Source organism: Rutilus rutilus, assembly GCF_951802725.1.
Source record: "Rutilus rutilus genome assembly, chromosome: 25".
NCBI lineage: Eukaryota > Metazoa > Chordata > Actinopteri > Cypriniformes > Leuciscidae > Rutilus > Rutilus rutilus.
Genome location: NC_140229.1, coordinates 4255080 through 4274675, shown reverse-complemented (window position 1 = coordinate 4274675; position 19596 = coordinate 4255080). Strand labels below are relative to the sequence as shown.

Genomic DNA, 19596 nt, shown 5'->3' with positions numbered 1-19596 from the left:
CAGGCAAATATTAAGGGAAAACAGCTGTCTTCAGACTCTTCTTCAGCACCTTAAATCACACAGTTTGACGATAGTGAGCAATGCCTGTGGAACACTGTGGAACCTCTCTGCTCGGAATGCAAAAGATCAGGAGGCGTTGTGGGACATGGGTGCAGTTAGCATGCTCAAGAACCTCATTCACTCCAAGCACAAGATGATAGCTATGGGAAGTGCAGCTGCTTTGAGAAACCTTATGGCAAATCGGCCTGCCAAGTATAAGGATGCCAACATAATGTCCCCTGGATCCAGTCTGCCATCCCTGCATGTAAGAAAACAGAAAGCACTAATTGAAGAGCTAGATGCACAACAACTATCTGAAACCTTTGATAACATTGACAACTTGAGCCCGAAAGCCTCCCATAGGGCCAAACCAAGACATAAGCATAATGTCTATGGCGATTATGATGGTGTCTGTCGATCAGATGGCTATAACCCCAATGGAGTCGGTGTTCGCTCACCTTATATGAACACCCCTGTGCTCTCAAGCCCATCCTCTCGAGACAACAGAGGAAATGTAGAAAGTGTCAGAGCCGAAAGGGACAGAAGTCTAGATCGAGAGCGAAGGGGATTCCATCCAGATCCTGAGGCTACCAAGAGAATGGTGCAGATTCCCACGACTGCAGCTCAAATTGCAGTGGGTATGGAGGAAGTGCAGAGCATGCACTTAAGTATGGATGATAGAACCGCAGGATCCACACCAGACCCTCATGTAGTGCAAGACGACATGATCCGGCGTCAAACTGCTGTTCATGGTCACCAAAACATGTACAACTACAGCAAAACTGACCCAGCAGGCAGACGGTGCGCACTGCCCAAACTGGAGTCCACAGCTTCTAATGACAGTCTTAATAGTGTCAACAGCACCGATGGCTATGGAAAGAGAGGTCAAATGAAGCCCTCGGTGGATTCCTATTCTGAAGATGATGACGGCAAATGCTGTGTCTACAGAAAATATCCTGCGGACCTTGCCCATAAGATACACAATGCAAATCACATGGAGGATGACAATGGAGATCTTGACACACCTATTAACTACAGTTTGAAATATTCTGATGAGCAGCTAAACTCTGGTCGACAAAGCCCAAGCCAGAATGAAAGGTGGGCAAGGCCTAAGATCCTTGATGATGAAATGAAACGGCCAGATCAGAAACCTTCGAGATCGCAAAGCCCAGGATACCCCATGTACTCTGAAGGCAACAGTGAAGGAGAAGATAAACTAAAAAAGTACCAGCCCAGGTTTGTTCAACAGGACCTGCCTGGATTTAGATCAAGGGGCTCAACTGAACAAATCAACAGTGGGTCAAGTCATGGACTTAACAAAAAAATCTCTCAAACCATCTGCACTGTTGATGATTATGCCGATGACAAACCCACAAACTACAGCGAGCGCTATTCAGAGGAAGAGCAGCTTGATGAGCAAACTCCCAACTACAGCATGAAATACAATGAAAATCATCATGTAGAACAGCCTATTGATTACAGTTTGAAGTACTCTGAAGCTTCTTCCAAGAAGGCCATGTTTAGTCACTCAAAGCCATCTTCTACCCAAAGTTCTGTCAAAGACCATTTAAGCCAAGATAACTCCTCCTCTGTGGCATCTTTAAAGCATCAGGGTAGGCAAAAGCAACTCCACCCTTTCTCTGCTCAAAGCAGATCAGGACCTACGAGAGCAGTTCAGAAGAACTCAACATGCAAGGCTCCCACAATAAATCAAGAAACAATACAGACGTATTGTGTGGAGGACACACCCATTTGTTTCTCACGTGGTAGCTCTTTATCGTCATTGTCTTCAGAGGAAGATGAAATGGAGAGCTGCAAGCGTAATGTCAATTCAGCCAACAACTACCAAACTCTACCTATATCAGAAAAAGAATCCACTAGTAACATTGCACCTGACCAGCGCACATCTGAGAGCCAATCAGCAGTCCATTATGTACGCACCAAGCCTCCACGAAATCACTTAGGACATGGAGATGGTTCCAGGCATCATAAAACAGTGGAATTTTCATCAGGTGCTAAATCGCCATCCAAAAGTGGTGCCCAGACACCCAAAAGTCCCCCTGAACATTATGTGCAAGAGACTCCACTTATGTTCAGCAGATGCACATCTGTCAGCTCCCTCGACAGTTTCGAAAGTCATTCCATTGCAAGTTCTGTACAGAGTGAGCCATGCAGTGGGATGGTCAGTGGGATTATCAGTCCGAGTGATCTGCCTGATAGCCCTGGGCAAACAATGCCTCCAAGTCGCAGCAAGACGCCACCACCTCCACCACCACGATCCACATCTGTAAAACAAAAAGTTACTGTGCCACCTCACTCAGAAAAACGTGATTTGGTTCCAAGGCATGCGGTTGTAAGTGCTGCTGTACAGAAAGTGCAGGTTTTACCAGATAACGATACTCTTTTACATTTTGCAACCGAAAGCACTCCAGATGGTTTCTCTTGTGCTTCAAGCCTTAGTGCACTAAGTTTAGATGAACCCTTTATTCAGAAAGATGTTGAGCTGAAGATAATGCCCCCAGTTCATGAGGATGACCATAGCAATGAGGCAGAGCTTGAGACAGAAGACATCCAAGAGCCTAAACTTCAAGAGAAACCACCATCAACATCTGAAACCGGAAAAGACATCTTGGATGACTCGGATGATGATGATGATATAGAGATTCTAGAGGCTTGTATTAACTCCGCAATGCCAACAAAATCATCAAGAAAACCCAAAAAACAATCGCCCTCAAGCACCTCAAGACTACCACCACCTGTGGCTCGTAAACCAAGTCAGCTCCCTGTTTATAAATTGTTGCCACCACAAAACAGAGGACAACAGCAGAAACATGTAGCTCTAACACACGGCGAGGACATGCCCCGGATATACTGTGTTGAGGGAACACCCATTAACTTTTCCACAGCAACATCTCTCAGTGACCTCACAATTGATTCACCCCCAAATGAGTTGGCTGGTATTGAAAGTTCAGCTCCCCATGCAGAAGCACCTGGTCAAAGACGAGACACTCTGCCAGAGGGGAAAAGTGCAGAAGCTAAAGATACAGGTTTATCACCTCCCATGCAGTCTGCTTTTGCTGAGAACGAAGGGGACGATATTCTTGCGGAGTGTATCAATTCAGCAATGCCCAAAGGCAAAATTCACAAGCCGTTTAGAGTGCAGAAGATGCCTGATCAGGCTCCGCATCCATCTACCGCCACTGGCAATCTAGTTCAGCAGGACCTGGAAAAGAAAAAGCCAACTTCTCCTGTAAAACCTATGCCACAAAGCAATGAGTACAGAGCAAGGATGCTCAAACGGCCAGAAGCTCCTAATAGCTTGTCTGAACCAGCATCATATCCAGATAAAAACAAAGAAACCAAAAAGCAGGAGCCCAAAGTAGTCGCAAGAGAGTTTGCCGATAAGCCTGCTAATGCTGAGGAGAGAACACGTCCTGGGTTTGCCTTTGATTCTCCGCATCATTACACACCAATTGAGGGCACACCTTATTGCTTCTCTCGCAATGATTCACTGAGTTCACTTGACTTTGAGGATGACGATCTTGACTTGTCTAAGGAAAAAGCTGAGCTACGAAAAGATAAAGAGCAAAGAAAATTCCCCCCTTTGAAGTGCAGTGTAGAACAGCCAGTAAACACCAACAGAGTATCAGCATTTCAGACGGCTCCAACAAAACCCATTCAAAAACCAGTAAGTTTTCAACAAGCACCCAAAGAAAATACAGTTGTAGTGTGCGACGAGAAGCAAAAGTTCTCCATTGAGGACACACCTGTATGTTTTTCAAGAAACTCATCACTTAGTTCACTAAGCGACATTGACCAAGAAAACAACAACAAAGATTGTTCACACAAAGATGATGCAACTCAGATGGAAGTACCTAGGCCACAAGCCTCTGGTTATGCGCCAAAGGCCTTTCACGTGGAGGACACCCCTGTGTGCTTCTCTAGAAATAGTTCCCTTAGCTCTCTCAGTATCGATTCTGAAGATGACCTTCTCCAAGAATGCATCAGCTCTGCAATGCCAAAGAAAAAGAAACAGCCACCAAGAAGTAAGGCAGAGGAACAAGGGGGTAAGGAAGAAAAGAGCTTATTGGCAGATGGTATTTTAGCAGAAGAACCGGATCTTATATTAGATCTCACAGACACACATAGCCCTATTTCAGAGCAAGCCTTATCACCAGACTCTGAATCATTTGATTGGAAAGCCATTCAAGAGGGCGCCAATTCTATAGTTAGCAGTCTACATCAGGCTGCAGCGAGTCTCTCCAGACAAGGTTCTTCTGATTCAGACTCTATTCTCTCTCTCAAGTCGGGCATCTCTATAGGATCACCTTTCCACCTTCCTTTAAATCAAGATGACAATAAGCCTGCTACAAATAAAGGGCCAAGAATACTAAAACCTGGTGAAAAAACCACTTTAGAGGTCAAAAAGAAAGAGGAAGAATCTGTTAAGAGTCTGAAAGGAGGAAAGAAAGTGTATAAAAGTTTAATCACAGGAAAGCCTAGACCCAGCCTAGAAAGCATGTCCTCTCAGCACAGACAAGCTCAAGCTCCTGTGATCTCCAGAGGGAGGACAATGATTCATGTTCCTGGTGTGAGGAGCAGCTCTCCTAGCACCAGTCCAGTACCCAAAAAAAACCCTCCGCGTGGCCAAATGTCAAAACCGCCATCCCAAGCATCTGGTCCTGGAAACTCTCCAAGAACCATTAAAGTCGCAGCAAATTCTGAGCCTAGTCCTGCCAGGGACTCACCATCTTCTCAAGGAGGGTCAAGTAAAGCTTCCTCTCGATCTGGGTCTAGGGATTCTACACCTTCTAGACCAGTTCAGCAATCTCTAACAAGGCCCATGCAGTCTCCTGGTCGTGCCTCAGTTTCACCTGGTAGGAATGGTTTGGGCCCATCTAACAAATTATCTCAACTGCCTCGCACTGCTTCCCCCAGTGCTGCTTCAACAAAATCTTCGGGATCCGGACGCATGGCTTACACTTCTCCGGGGAGGCAACTGGGCCTGCAAACACCAGCAAAGCAGAGTGGTTTGCAGAGAAGTACCAGTGGAATTCCTAGAAGTGAATCTGCCTCAAAAAGTCTAAACCAGTGTGGAACCACAGGCCCTTCAAAGAAGGCAGAGTTGTCCAGAATGTCATCCACAAAGTCAAGTGGGAGTGAGTCTGACCGGTCCGAGAAGCCTGGACTTGTTCGGCAGTCAACATTTATCAAAGAAGCCCCTAGTCCAACACTAAAAAGGAAATTAGAGGAGTCTGCATCTTTCGAGTCCTTGTCTCCTTCGTCTCCAAGCCAGTCACAGACTCCGGTATCTAGTCCATCCTTACCAGATATGTCACTTAGTCTACCTTACCAGGGAAGTGGTTGGAGAAAGTCCCCTCAGGATCAAAACTCTGCAGAGAATGGTGATAGCAAGTCACTCCGAAGGCATGACATCTCCCGATCTCATTCAGAAAGCCCTTCCAGGCTCCCAATCAACAGGACGGGAACATGGAAAAGGGAGCACAGCAAACATTCATCTTCTCTCCCTAGAGTAGGCACTTGGAAAAGAACTGGCAGCAGCTCTTCCATTCTCTCTGCTTCATCTGAGTCCAGTGAAAAGGGGAGAAGCGAGGATGAGCGGCAACCTGCTAATCCACCTCAAAAATCAGGTAAAGAGGGGGGCCTGGAACGCAAAGGAACATGGAGGAAAATGAAAGAGAGTGAAACCTCATATGCACCTTCTATGACATTAGACTTACCAGATTCAACTGATGATGCTGCTCATTCAATGGGTGCTGCTATGTCCAAGACAGAAGATGTCTGGGTGAGAATTGAAGACTGCCCCATAAACAATCCAAGGTCTAGTAAATCACCCACAGCAAACACACCTCCTGTTATTGACAGCCAGTCAAGCAAAGGGCTTCCTTGTGACAGGGACTTAAGTGAATCACACTCAAAACAGCCACTAGCAAGTGAGAATGCATCTGTGGCCCACCTGGGTTCAGAAACAAATCTGAATTTACTCAGGAGTAGCGAGTCTCTTGATAAAAAAGTCACTGACATCAAGCCTACACCAAGCAATCCAAACATTGGCACAGAGGTCCATGAATTCCCAGTTGCTGAACGCACACCATTTAGCTCAACTAACTCTAGCAAACACAGCTCCCCTAGTGGTGCCGTGGCTGCTAGAGTAAGTCCTTTTAATTACACACCAAGCCCTAGAAAGAGTAGTGCTGACAACACAACTCCTAGACCATCTCAGATCCCAACACCTATTACAAGCAATGCAAAAAAAAGAGACACTAAAGGAGACACGACTGAAAGTGGGTCTTACATTGTCACCTCTGTGTAAGTTTGGAGTTACTCATAGACCTTTATGATGATAGCCAGAACAAACTTATTATAGACTTGTTCATAATTTGCATTGTGATCTTTTTTGTGGAGACAAAATGCCACTTTCTTAGAACTTCTTGTTATTGCACCCTGTGTTAGGCAACCTATTCTGCTGTTTGATTGCTGTTTAAGCTAAAGTTGGTTTCAAATCCATAGAAACAGCAGTAGGGAGACACCTGAGAGTAAAAATGTTTGACAATTTGTACTGTACAGATTTGATTATGTATATATTTAATTTAACCGCACATCAGGATCCTGTATTTAGCTTGAATTGACAAGATTTACGGCTAATTGTGGAATATTTGGGATGCTCTTAAGCTTCTGGTGGAATTCAATACTATTGCATTTGATTATTTTTTTTTTAAACAAACTGTTAACCTGTATTAATTCAAATGTTAAACTCATTCTCACTGTTGCATATTGTATGTTACATAATGGATTTTCTCCTTGCATGAACCGATTCAGTGGTATAGTATTTCCTATAAAGATAAACATTTCTGTGGACATATGACCTGTACTGATAGCTGTAGTGTAACATTTTACACTTTTGTGTGTGCGCTTTTGACAGCAAGAAATAACTCTCAAAACTGTTGAATGATGATGTTGACGGTTGACATAGATTATATGAAAAAACATAGTTCCATTGCTCTGCTGTTTGTGTATAGTTGTTGCCAGATGAGGTGGGTGTATTTTCAATGAAAGACTGAAAATTAAATTATTTCTGGAGGTTTTGGTGTTGGTACCTTTTTAAAAGCTCATTTGCTTTCCCTTTTATTTAGTAATTAAGCACATTATTAGGTTCAACTGTTTTGCCAAAACCACGGTGTAAATAATCACATTTTATTTTAGTTTTTTTATTTGTATTTTTCTCATGCAATAAAGTGGGCAGATCAATGTTTACAAAATATTTCCAATAAAAATATTAAATTACACAATAAACTGTATCATTTTTGTGACTATGTCTTGATTGTTTATTCCAGACTTTAAATGAGTTTAAGGATCTGTTAATCTGGATTATTCTTTGTTCCCAGTAGTGATGTAGTACTCGAGTCCGGTCTCGAGACCGATTTCTGATTTCTCGGACTCGTCTCGGACTTGCTCCTTCAAAGACTCGGACCACAGTGGGAGGAGAAGGACTTGAGTTCTCGAGATTTTTTTTTTCCAACGTATTTTTTTATGTTCATATAAAAAATAAAAAAAAACACATAACAACAATAATAATAAAATGCAATGTTGACGGGCATTATTTGAAAATGACATCCCATGGTGCAATTGCAAAGATACTGCCGTCAGAGCCGTTTATTTATCTCTATAGGGGGTCGCACACCGCACACCATCAGTAGGTCAGTGTCAGTGACTTCACTTCAGCATAGTCCATATTAAGACGTTAAGACGACTGCTCTAAACAATTCCCAATCTAGCTTAGTCTGTAGGCCTAACTGTTGATGATTAACTGGGGTGATATTAAATCATGAATATGAAAACTGACATGTTTTTATGGTCTTGGTCTCGACTCCTAAAGACTCGTCTCGACTCGGACTTGCTTCCTCAAAGACTCGGACTTGCTTCCTCAAAGACTCGGTCTCGACTCGGACTTGCTTCCTCAAAGACTCGGTCTTGACTCGGACTCGACTGTATTTGAAAACCAACGGACTCGGTCTCGACCCTTCAAAGACTCGGTCTTGACTCGGACTCGGCATAGGCGGTCTCGTCCCCATCACTAGTTCCCAGTTTAAATAAGCAATCTCAATTCATTGTGTGTTATTACTTTTTTGGGAGCTCTGTTATGTTTTATAAGGAAAAAGAGAGAATAAAAGAAAACTTATCTAAATTTTGTCAATTTGAAACTCATGCGTCATTTAATGTAAGCCACCTCATCCAGTTTGGTAAAGCAAACAAATATCTAAATGCCTTCCTGAATCACATGTTGTCAGCTCTTAGGAATGTATGACTCAACAAACAATCATGCTGATTGTAATCAGCCATTCAACATTATGATGCTATTGCCATATGGTACGAGTTGAATTATATCTTGTGTACTAGTTAAGAAACTGCTGTTTATTTGGGGGATATCGGGTGGTCTCAGCCTTTTCTACATATAGCAGCAGATAATGTCCGGTCATGATGAAACTTTTGCAGTTTAACAAGTTGTTTCTATCCACAGCTGTGCTCTACTTCTCTAATCGTGGTTTTGTTCTACCACTCTTTAAACGAGGAAACCAAGATTGTGAAAAGTTGTGTTAGATTGTGTTCGTGCCGCAAGATCAACATTCTAGAAAGAATAATGAAAATCATATTGTCTGTTAAATAAGAAATGTATTCATGCCATTAGCACAAGAATTCTTCTGTAGTCCTTTCATCTAACGACTTCCCTCCATTTCCTGTGGTTCCGCCTTTAAGTGGCGGTGAAAGGGGGTAAAGGATCACTAGCAAGTACAGAGCAGCTGGTGAGGTGAGTACACTTTTGTAAGGCTATAATATCTGATGTGCATAACATATAAACTTTATTGTTTAATAAAACTAAATATTGTTGCCTGAGTCAAATTGCTTGGTACTTTCCTCATTTGTAAGTCATTTTTGGATAAAAGCATCTGATAAATGAATAAATTGACTAAATGTTTGACTGATAATATGTGATATTTACAGGATAAACAGAGCACTTTGGACGGCATCGACTCAAGCAAAATGAACCAAACCAACCTTTTTGAATATTCCACCGACTCAGGTGGATATGAAAGTGGACATGAAAGTGGATATGATGATCAGTGGAGCATTAATGAAAGCGAGATAAACCAAATGTCTCCAGAGGTGAGAAATTCAATTACGGCGATTTGCCTGGTCGTCTACAGCCTGACGTTTCTCCTTGGCGTTCCCGGGAACATCTTTGTTGTGTACATTGCTGGAATGAAGATGAAGAGGACCGTTAATACGATATGGTTTCTCAATCTAGCCACTGCCGACCTCCTGTGCTGCCTTTCCATACCGTTCAGTATGGCGGAGATCCTTCTTGAACATCACTGGCCGTATGGATCCGTCATGTGCAAGGTTATCCCCTCTGTTATAGTCATTAACATGTTTGCCAGTGTTTTCACCTTGAACTTGATTAGTCTAGATAGGTTCACCCAGGTGATCACACCGGTTTGGGCTCAAAATCATCGCAACTTGTTTCTTGCACGGCTGTCCTGTGTGGTGGCCTGGGTTCTGGCTTTGGTGCTCAGCTTGCCCTTTATGATATTAAGACAAACTGAAGACTTCATTGATTTTAACAGCACACTTTGCACATTTCCTGCTGATGAAGGTGACACTACAGCATCTGGAATGTTGAGTATCATCAGATTTGTCTTTGGCTTTTTGATACCGCTCATATGCATCACATCATGCTATGGACTCATCGCACGCAAGTTAGGCCGGAGTCAATTTCAATCTGGCCGAGCGTTTCGCATCATGTTGGCTGTTATCGTGGCGTTTTTTCTGTGCTGGCTGCCGTATCACACGGTGGACTTGATAAGAAAGTATGGAGGGAAATCAAGTGACTTGGCTTTGGCAGTGGATCCACTGGCCATCTCTTTGGCGTACATCAACAGCTGCCTGAACCCCATTCTCTATGTTTTCATGGGGCAGGATTTTAAGAACAAAGTTAAACTTTCTCTAAGACGTGTTTTTGAAAGGGCTTTCTCTGAGGAGGGAACGCAAATATCACGATCCACCCAGTCACAACAAATGCACTCAGTGTAGTGAAGATATCAACTTTTATCTGTTAGATATTAGAGTTTTATCCATTTCTATGCCAGATCTTATGCACTTTCAAACAAGACTCTTTCCACTTGCTTTGATGTTTTGTATCTAATGCAATTACATAGACATTGTTGAGTGCGAATTGTTTTTTTTGGTTATTTTTATACAAAGATATTTTGCCTTTGTTATTTCTCTTTTTAAAATGAAACCTAAAGATAGTCAAACCATCACAAGAAGCTTATTTCAGCACTTCTCAGTAGGAAGTGTCAACTTTTTTTCTTTTCGAGAAGTTATGAAACTGTTATTTAGTGCATGTAAAACATCTGCAATGAAACGGATATGAAAGAGAAGGAATATTATTTTATGTTACAATGAGTTTTTGATATTCTTAGCAATGCTCAGATTTTGTTGCACTGTTTTTATCTTTATTTATATGAATTAACAGGGTTTTTAGCTTGCAATCTGCAATCCTCATGCTGTTATTAGGCAGATGCTGAATGTTTTGAGGAAGTTAATGGTGTTTCTACTGATCATGTTAACTGATACAGCTGCACACCTGTCTTGATTAAACATGTACATTAATATTCTGTCATAAGTGGACAGTTCTAACTTCTAGTGTCAGCATATGCAGTACACATACTATTCATTATAATAATGCTATACGTTGATGTTACATAAGTCGAGATTACATTATATCACATTGTCTTTAATCATTTTATAGTTTTGCCATTGTTATGCCACATCACATTTTTGCATTATCATCTCTAAAAGATATTAGCATACAGTGTGTTTTAAGATAGAATTACTGTTTTATGATCATTAAACATTCAAACTGATTTTTAATTTGAACAAAAAGATTATGCAGTGTTATATTTTGGCTGTATGGAATACATTTGATTGGTCAATGGTGTCATTCTTTGGCCAAATATTAGCAAATGAGGCTAAACTGTAGACTATCGTTGTTTCAGTCAAATGATTTCCTATAGTCTTTCAGTTTCATGTCTCTCTATCTATGCTCTATGCTCTCTTTTCTTCCCACAAAGCCTAATAAAACTATTTAAACCCAAATCAATATTTCAAGTCATTACATTTATTTTATTTATAAATAGCTTTGTATTGGGGTCCTGATCATCCTTTTGGAATTTACTTTGTGAAAATGACAGATTGACTGTACCTTGTCCTGATTTGCACAAATAATAGGCCTACTTTTACTTGGATGCCTGATGTAGCCTATAGTTTCCTCTACAATGCACACCAGAAATTGATGCTTTTATTTTTTATTTATTGGTTGATTTTTGTATTATTAAATGGCAATCATTTTACAAATAATAAACATGACAATAGTCCAACACACAGTATAACAACATTGAACAAAAATAGACAAGAAATAGTAAAAGAAAATATATGGCATGATATATAAAATAATAATATTACCTGCTCTATATATCATATATAAAGTTGACATATAATCGTTTTTTTTTTATTTATTTTTTTATTTAACTGTAGTTAACCCCAGCTCTTAGGTTACTTAATTTAAAGTTATTATTAAGTCACACATATACATATATGTGGGGGGAAACAGTTCTTATGTTGAGTAATTAGTCTAACTTTATTATAAAGTTGGACATCCGCGACTACCACTGATAAAAAAACAACTAAATAAAACCTTAAAAAAAAAAAAAAACATGATTCACGAGACTTTGGATTCAGACTGGTGAATTTCACCAAACGGTAAGTAGTTTGCATTAGCTACTATTTTCGACTAGACTTAAAAAAAAAGAAGCAAAAATAAGCGATCTCTTTTAGGATGTAGCCTATGTTTTGCTGACTATTTCTCCGAATAAAAGCCTGATCTCAGTGATAATAATTGCCTATTTAAACATGTTCCTCTTTTTCTAATGCATTGTCTTACAAGTAGGCTAGCCTACAAGGCCAGTTGATTCATAATGTGGCTCTTTTTATCAACATTAAAATGAGCCTATAGTTATTTATTTATTTATTTTTTACGATTTTTAATGAATAAATCGTTCCTATAGGGAACGTTAATAATTCAGGTCCTGCGACTGGTCACCATTTGTAATAAACCACCAGTTTAACGTCTCTAGTTAACAGTCATTCTGCAGTGTAGGCTAGGCTACTAAAAGTAGACTGGGCTAATTATATTTAAAAGTCTCTCAACTGATATGAGCTCATAAATACATAATATTTATAAAGAAATTAGCTGTTTAAACTAGTTTTAGATGGGGTTTAGCATGTTTCACTACATGTATGTCAACTTCTCAAAAGAAAATAACCAAAAAGTCCAACCTTAAGAGAGTTTGCGACTTGATTGTCATTGCTGTTTTATGCTATGACAAATGTGCCTAATCCGTTGGTATAGCCTTACATGAAACAATTTCGTCGCCTAGCACATAAAAACAATTCACTGACCACTTTGTACAAATCTCTCCATTATACATTGTAATTTCTCATCAATAGGACACATGCTGCCGTACCATCCACTCACCACCAGAGGTCAGTATATCTTACCTGTTGATGCGCGTCACCTGTGTGTCTGTTACAGCTCTCAAGCTCCCTAGCTCATGAATCAGTAGCCTATGCAGTGTTCACCAGGGGTACCCAACACTGACAATACAACATAAATTAATTATAAATGTTAGCTTGACTATGTTCAGTACCTGTCTAGTGATGTATGTTTATGCTGAAATATAATAAAATAGCTGTTTGTTTTTTCAAAACATCTATCGCGTGTCATTGTGTAGCGAGTTGGCTCAATCCAGTCAACCAATCCGATTTGAGGGACAAGTTAAGCCTACAGTTTCTGTCAAGTTTAGGCTTCCAACCAGGGTTAGGTGCCACATCAGTGTTATTTAACTATCATTTCCCTCTGATTTTAGGGATACGTTATGGGTAGGGGTAGGTTTAGGGGTAGGTTTAGGGATAGGACAAAATTTTCAGACAGGATTGTTGTTCCAGGATCAACAAAATATGTTAACCCAGAAACATGTCTTGGCAAAGTCATGGTGACCGATTGGAAATCTCCTACTGACTCACATTGTTAAAAGCCATTCAAACTCAAATTTCCAACAATGTCGAGACATTTTGCATAATGAACCTGATATATTTTTTTTTCCATGATCCACAATATCACCACAAAATGAATTGCTAGGCAGTCATTTTCACTCTGGCAGTGCATTTCGCATCATGATCATGAGCAAAAGCACAAAAAACGCACACATTTAGACACATTTGCTGGAAAAGAAAACTGAAAACCTCTGCAACTTAACAAGTTCCTCTTTTTCATCACAATGGAAAAGACAGATGGCAGATTTTAAGGTTTGCATGCCAAATGGATTTTTGTTGATGTAAATGCAAATGAAATGAAAGTGAAAATGGAAAAGGTTATCTTAATTTTCTATCTCTTTTTACATCTGCACACGCCTTTTTGTAATGTAAATAGTGTGTGTAATAGAGTGTAATTATACTGAGCTTGAAAATACCAATATAAGTCTTAACATTCTGAACAACTGACATCATGTCTCATTTGTCAAAAAGAGCAAACTTATTATTAAAGATGGAAATGCTATAACAGAGTTGAACAGAAAGCAAGCGACCATGATAAATTATGCATATGCTCTTTTTCAGTAAAAGCATTAAAAAAAAAGTGAAAGGATGATATTTAAATTTTAATAAAAACAAAGCTCAGGAAGAATGTATTCTATGTAACCCAATGAGGCTTATATGACAGATGAATGCTGGAAGGCAAGATCACATTTAGTTTAATGGTGCATGTCTGCATCTTTCTGTCTCAAAGGCTACATCAAAAAACTATTTAGTCAAGTTAAAGAAATAGACTGTGACTTTTATACTGATATACACGCTCAGAAAAACAGGTACAAAAGCTGTCACTGGGATGGTACCCTTAAAAAAAATTACACCTTTTGTATCTAAAGAGGGCATATTAGTACCTCAAAGATACACATTTTAGAACGTTTTTATCCAGTGACGGCTTTTGTACCTTTTTTTCTGAGAGTGTATCATGTCAGGCTCTTCTTAGCAAGTGCATTAGAGAAGTGCTTTTGGTTTTCATGCTGACGTCTAAACTCTTAAAATGCCTTGAAGCCTCTGAGCTCTTCTTATTTGTTCCTCTCTCATGGTCTCGATCACGTGTTGGTTCCGGAACTGAAGCCGCTGGACCCACTCTTCACGTAACCTGAAGGAAAACATTGAGTCTTTATGAAACAAGCAGGTTTACTCCCGTATTCTTACATAGATTTTACATTGGCGAGTCTGATATACAGGGTGGGCCATTTATATGGATACACCGTAATAACATGGGAATGGTGATATTAAAGTCCTGTTTGTGGCACATTAGTATATGTGATGGTCACCACCCATCTTGAGGAGTTTGCCCCCTCACATATACTAATGTGCCACAAACAGGACTTTAATATCACCAACCATTCCCATGTTATTACGGTGTATCCATATAAATGGCCCACCCTGTACAGTGTATATATATATATTAGGGCTGCACAATATATAGAAATTATCAAAATATCGCAAATGTATATATCGCGATATGCATATCGCAACACCGTGCAATAACTGGGTCATGAACAAAAGACGAAGAGAAAATCACTCTCTGCTCTTGGCTGAATAACTTTTGTAGCTTTAATAAGAATCAGGATATATTTAATTCATACAGTGAAAACTAAGCAGTGTTTTATTTTTACATTTGATTATTCAGTTTCTGTTGTTAAATAAACCTAATGTAGGATAACCTGAACCCCTAAACCCCGTGGTTTACACTGATGTTAAAATAACACTTCTTATATACAGTAAAACACTGCAGCAAAAATAATGTGAAACACGTATGTAGGTTATATAACTTTAAATGTATTTTAAAGATAACTTAAGTTTATTTTACACACTTTAAGCATTATCGTATAGCATATCGAATATTGCATTATTTAATGACTTATCAAATATCGCACTTTTCTTCGATATCGTGCAGCCCTAATATATATATATACACACATTTTTGAAATTACTAGTAAAAGCACAAAAAGTGGGGGGAAACAGTTCTTATGTTGAGTAATTAGTCTAACTTTATTATAAGATTGGACATCCGCGACTACCACTGATTAAAAAAAACTAAATAAAAACTAAAATAAATAAAAATGATAAGGCTATGTAACATGATTCACGAGACTTTGGATTCAGTGAATTTGAATTTCACCAAACGGTAAGTAGTTTGCATTACTGCTTTTGACTAGACTTTAAAAAAGCAACAAAAATAAGCGATCTCTTTTAGGATGTAGCCTATGTTTTGCTGACTATTTCTCAGAATAAAAGCCTGATCTCAGTAGCCTAATAATAATTGCCCATTTAAACATGTTCCTCTTTTTCTAATGCATTGTCACCGCACTCTCACGTGTAGCCTACAAGGCCAGCTGATTCATAATGTGGCTCTTTTTATCAACATTATTATTATTATTATTATTATTATTTAATATATTTTTTACAGTTTTTATGAACGCAGCCTATAGGGAACATTAAAGGAGAACTCCGGTCAATTTTAACATTGAGCTCATTTTTTTGTACATTTGGAGTGCTGTCAGTACAGAGAACAACGACAAAAATCGGTGTTGCCTACAACGTGTTATCCTCGTTTTAAAATTTGCACCCTGTTGACTTCAGTGTGAGATCTAGTGAGAAACATTCACATTTCTCCGTTTTTAATGGATCAAACACGTGGAAGCCAGGAAGAAACATTGTGCCATGAATGAACTATCCAGTGTCCACAGATCTGCAACATTTACCATGGATTTACTGTAGTAACACTAACTGCAACCATGGAAGTTTGGCAGGAATAGTAGGCTATAATGGCTTCAAGTAACATTACGTCGGTACAATTGCTGCCCTCAAATGTTAATATGAACTAAAAATAGACCTTTGTTTATAACTACTACAATATTAGGTTACATTTCATTTTTTTCCAAGGAGCTGTTTTGTTTATGCTCCTAAGAAGAGTATTATAGCTCCATCATTGGTCAAAGTGTTAGTTTTAATAAATAAAATAATAATAATAATAAAAAAATTCTCTGGCATTTATTTCTTTTTGCTGTATCGAAAACGTTCCAAACCGTGACACAAGTGTATCGTATTAAACCGAACCGTGAATTTTGTGAACCGTTACACCCCTACTATCTATATCTCTCTTACCTATCTGTCTACCCCTCTGAAGCAATGGTTGAAGCAATTTGAATGCTGAGAAACTTTACTAAGACGATTTGAAAATTAGTTTATCTGTTTATTGTTATGAATGTTTGATATTTACCAAAAACATCACTTTGCAGTGTGTTGTTGAATGAGTTTTTGTATAATAAATGTATTTTTAATTAAAACATTTGTTAGTAATAGTCATTATTGGGATTTGATCTGGTGTTTTACGATGTAGGTCTTAATTTTCATTAAAGTGGTCTTAAAAAGGTCTTAAAAAAGTCTTAAATTTGGGGTGATCAAACCTGGGGAAACCCTGGAAAGAGGCAAAGGGTCGACAGTATGTTACCCAGTATTTCACAAGAAAAGGTGGGTTTGTAAGTAGGCCTAAATTGTTAGTGGACCGCCCGTGACAATGATCGTAGCCTTCGGCACTTTTCTGTGCATACGCACGCTTTGTACATGAGGCCCCAGGTCTCTACGGTAGCATTTTTCGACAAGTTAGCACGTTTCGATAGAGCAGGGTGCAGCGGGTGCACGGCTTTGCCTCACATACATACAAATATAAATATATGTGAATACACTATATGACATGTACAGCTGCACAGTATATACATTATACAGTACTAAAGTAGTGCAGTATTACAGAGGACAAATTACGGGTGTGGAAATTGTCTGATTGACTTAAATATATGAGAATGATAGTCAAAATACCATAAACCATGATTTTATGTAAATTAATATGAAAAAAGTCTCAGCTGTGTTGGGGGCCCTGTCAAGATTCTTTTCATGGGGCCCAAAATCCTTAGCAGCGCCCCTGTCAGTGGGGCAATGTTTAAACCTGCTTTTAGCCTCTTAATATCCTTGATGTGTCATTACAAGTGCACAGCCAATGTGAGTGATTCCTTCAGAGTGAACACGAGTGAATCTGACTGCAGTAGATGTGAAAGATAAGAATAAAAATGATGTTATTTAAGCCAGCGCACATACCTGTATTTACATCCTGTTTTCGGTCGAAGTCCAAAGTAGTCGATTGTCGAGTTCACGCCCCTAGGTTTAGTTACCTATGATCACGCGCGTGAACTCGACAATCGACTACTGTGGACTTCGACCGAAAACAGGATGTAAATAAATGAAAAAAAAAAAAAGAGCTCAATGTTAAAATTGACCGGAGTTCTCCTTTAATATCTCAGGTCCTGCGACTGGTCACCATTTGTAACAAACCACAATTTTAACGTCTCTAGTTAACAGTCATCCTGCAGTGTAGGCTAGGCTACTAAAAGTAGGCTACTAATATTTAAAAGTCTCTCAATTAATATGAGCTCATAAATACATAATATTTATAAAGGAATTAGCTGTTTAAACTAGTTTTAGATGGGGTTTAGCATGTTTCACTACATGTATGTCAACTTCTCAAAAGAAAATCTAACCAAAAATCAACTTTAAGAGAGTTTGCGAATTGATTGTCATTGCTGTTTTATGCTATGACAAATGTGCCTAATCCGTTGGTATAGCCTTACATTAAACAATTTCGTCGCCTAGCACATAAAAACAATTCACTGACCACTTTGTACAAATCTCTCCATTATACATTGTAATTTCTCGTTCATCCGTACCAACAATCTATGTATTCATTGCATTGCACACTCTCTACAGCTGTCTCTACCTCACGTTGATTTGAACGAGGTCCAAAGCCTGGGGATTTGTACCCATGTTACGTGCTAATCCACCCTGACCTTTCTGCAGGGACAGCGAGGAAACACTAGAGGGCAGCAAAAACAAGCAAGAGAAGCGTGCCTGGAATCACCCATGAACCTTAGGACTGTCATTTCCAAAAGCAAGACGCTGCTTATGGATCCAAAACTAGGTCAGAAAAAACAATTATGAGTTTCTTCAGTTTTCTCCCATAAAGTCCATCCCTGCCAGTTTGATTTTGTGACCTGTGGTCGTTTATCAAAATTATCTTTTCATTTTGATTTACTCCACCTAATCTTTCTATGCAATTACCGCCCCAGAAATAACCTCGAAAAGGGACAGAAAGGAAAGCAACACATTGGATAAAGAAATTCAATAGCAGCAATCATCTGAGAAGAGCTTTGACGTCCCGTGATAGACATACACACTTGGATAAAGCGCTGTTGTTCATTCTTGAGTCCTCATTTCCCATCCTCTGAACGTGGCTTTCAATCTTCTCCTCCCAAAACATCTTCAGCCCGTATTTATCATGAAGACGTGCCAAATTAATCATCTGAAACAATGAAACCAGAATATTTCAAGGTGACGGATAGCTGTGCATCAGTGTTTCTGGTATTCCTCCTGACGAAAACGAATCACGATTTTTCATTGGAGCGTGCAATATCTGTAGATCCCTATTATACATGGACAAACCATTTTTTACAGGGAATAATTGTATTCCAAGCAAACTAAGACAAAACACTGAAACTGCACATGACACGTAATCCATAATCAAGATAAATAGGACATTTTACATGTTACCAAATGCACATGCAGCACAATCTCACTTCTGCCTCTTCTGGGAAGTTCATTACAAGTTCAGAAACTGCGTGTTTGACTTTTTAGCAGTGATGCAACAAAATGAAGACTAGTGTCTGACAAGCTTTATCTCTACTCTTAAGTATGCATGCAAACTACATTATCTAGTAAAAATATCTATATATATATATCTAAAAAAATATCTATAATTCTGATATGACTTGCAGGCAACATAAAACTCATAGGAAGTACCTTTTGTGCAGGTGTTGACCATTTAACCTCCAAACAAGCTCCGGTCCTGCACTTTCTGTGAAGAGAAAATATCAGAATGCTGAGAAATTTCAGACAGAAACAAGGACAAACAAACTGAAGTTTGACTGACAGAAGATCTGGTACTCAGGTACGGGACATCTGCTGATGATCTGGCAGTTTCCCTCCCTTTCTCTTCCCTTCAGTCTCATCATCGTTTATTTCTGGAGCAAAAACACAAAAGACAGATGGAGCTCTGACCGGCAGTATTGGTGCGTTTAAGCCGAGAGGAATGCCACCGTTCCCATTGGAGTCGGCAACTTACCACACCAAACGGCACTTGTGGACTTACAGGGTTTAGAGGAGAGCGGGCCGGTCCCATCATGTGTCACTCCTCAGTCACTGGCTGTCTTTAGTAGAAAGCTGCGAAAGAAAAGGCACCGTTGTCAGGGTCACGTCAGGGTCAAACGTGCTTCTCGT

General features: G+C 39.5%; 2 protein-coding genes and 1 long non-coding RNA gene across 9 annotated transcripts in view; 2 read left to right on the top strand and 1 right to left on the bottom strand.

Annotated features, from left to right (window-relative positions):
* Nucleotides 1-7370, top strand: part of apc (APC regulator of WNT signaling pathway) — a 38922-nt gene extending 31552 nt beyond the window's left edge. For all 5 annotated transcript variants that reach the window (XM_084400117.1, XM_084400119.1, XM_084400118.1 and 2 more), the window contains one exon: nt 4-7370. In XM_084400117.1, coding sequence (XP_084256243.1) covers nt 4-6373 — 6370 coding nt within the window. In that variant the 3' untranslated portion in view covers nt 6374-7370. The remainder of the gene's footprint in view (nt 1-3) is intronic.
* A 1250-nt stretch (nt 7371-8620) lies between these two features.
* On the top strand, nt 8621-11217 carry c3ar1 (C3a anaphylatoxin chemotactic receptor). 3 transcript variants are annotated; one of them, XM_084400257.1, is made up of 2 exons: nt 8621-8866; nt 9061-11217. In XM_084400257.1, the coding sequence occupies exon 2, from the start codon at nt 9100-9102 to the stop codon at nt 10147-10149; it is 1050 nt and encodes a 349-aa protein (XP_084256383.1). In that variant the 5' UTR covers nt 8621-8866; nt 9061-9099; the 3' UTR covers nt 10150-11217. The 3 variants fall into 3 exon arrangements, with proteins under 3 accessions (XP_084256383.1, XP_084256384.1, XP_084256385.1); XM_084400258.1 differs by having other exon boundaries at nt 8644-8861; nt 9061-11211; XM_084400259.1 differs by lacking the exon at nt 8621-8866 and adding an exon at nt 8917-8980 and having other exon boundaries at nt 9061-11211.
* Nucleotides 11218-14144: 2927 nt separating this feature from the next.
* On the bottom strand, nt 14145-19203 carry LOC311285459. Its single transcript, XR_014626358.1, has 3 exons — nt 19120-19203; nt 18498-18622; nt 14145-14362 (listed from the first exon to the last, which is right to left on the bottom strand). It is a non-coding gene; the product is annotated as an uncharacterized lncRNA (long non-coding RNA).
* Nucleotides 19204-19596: the final 393 nt, after the last annotated feature.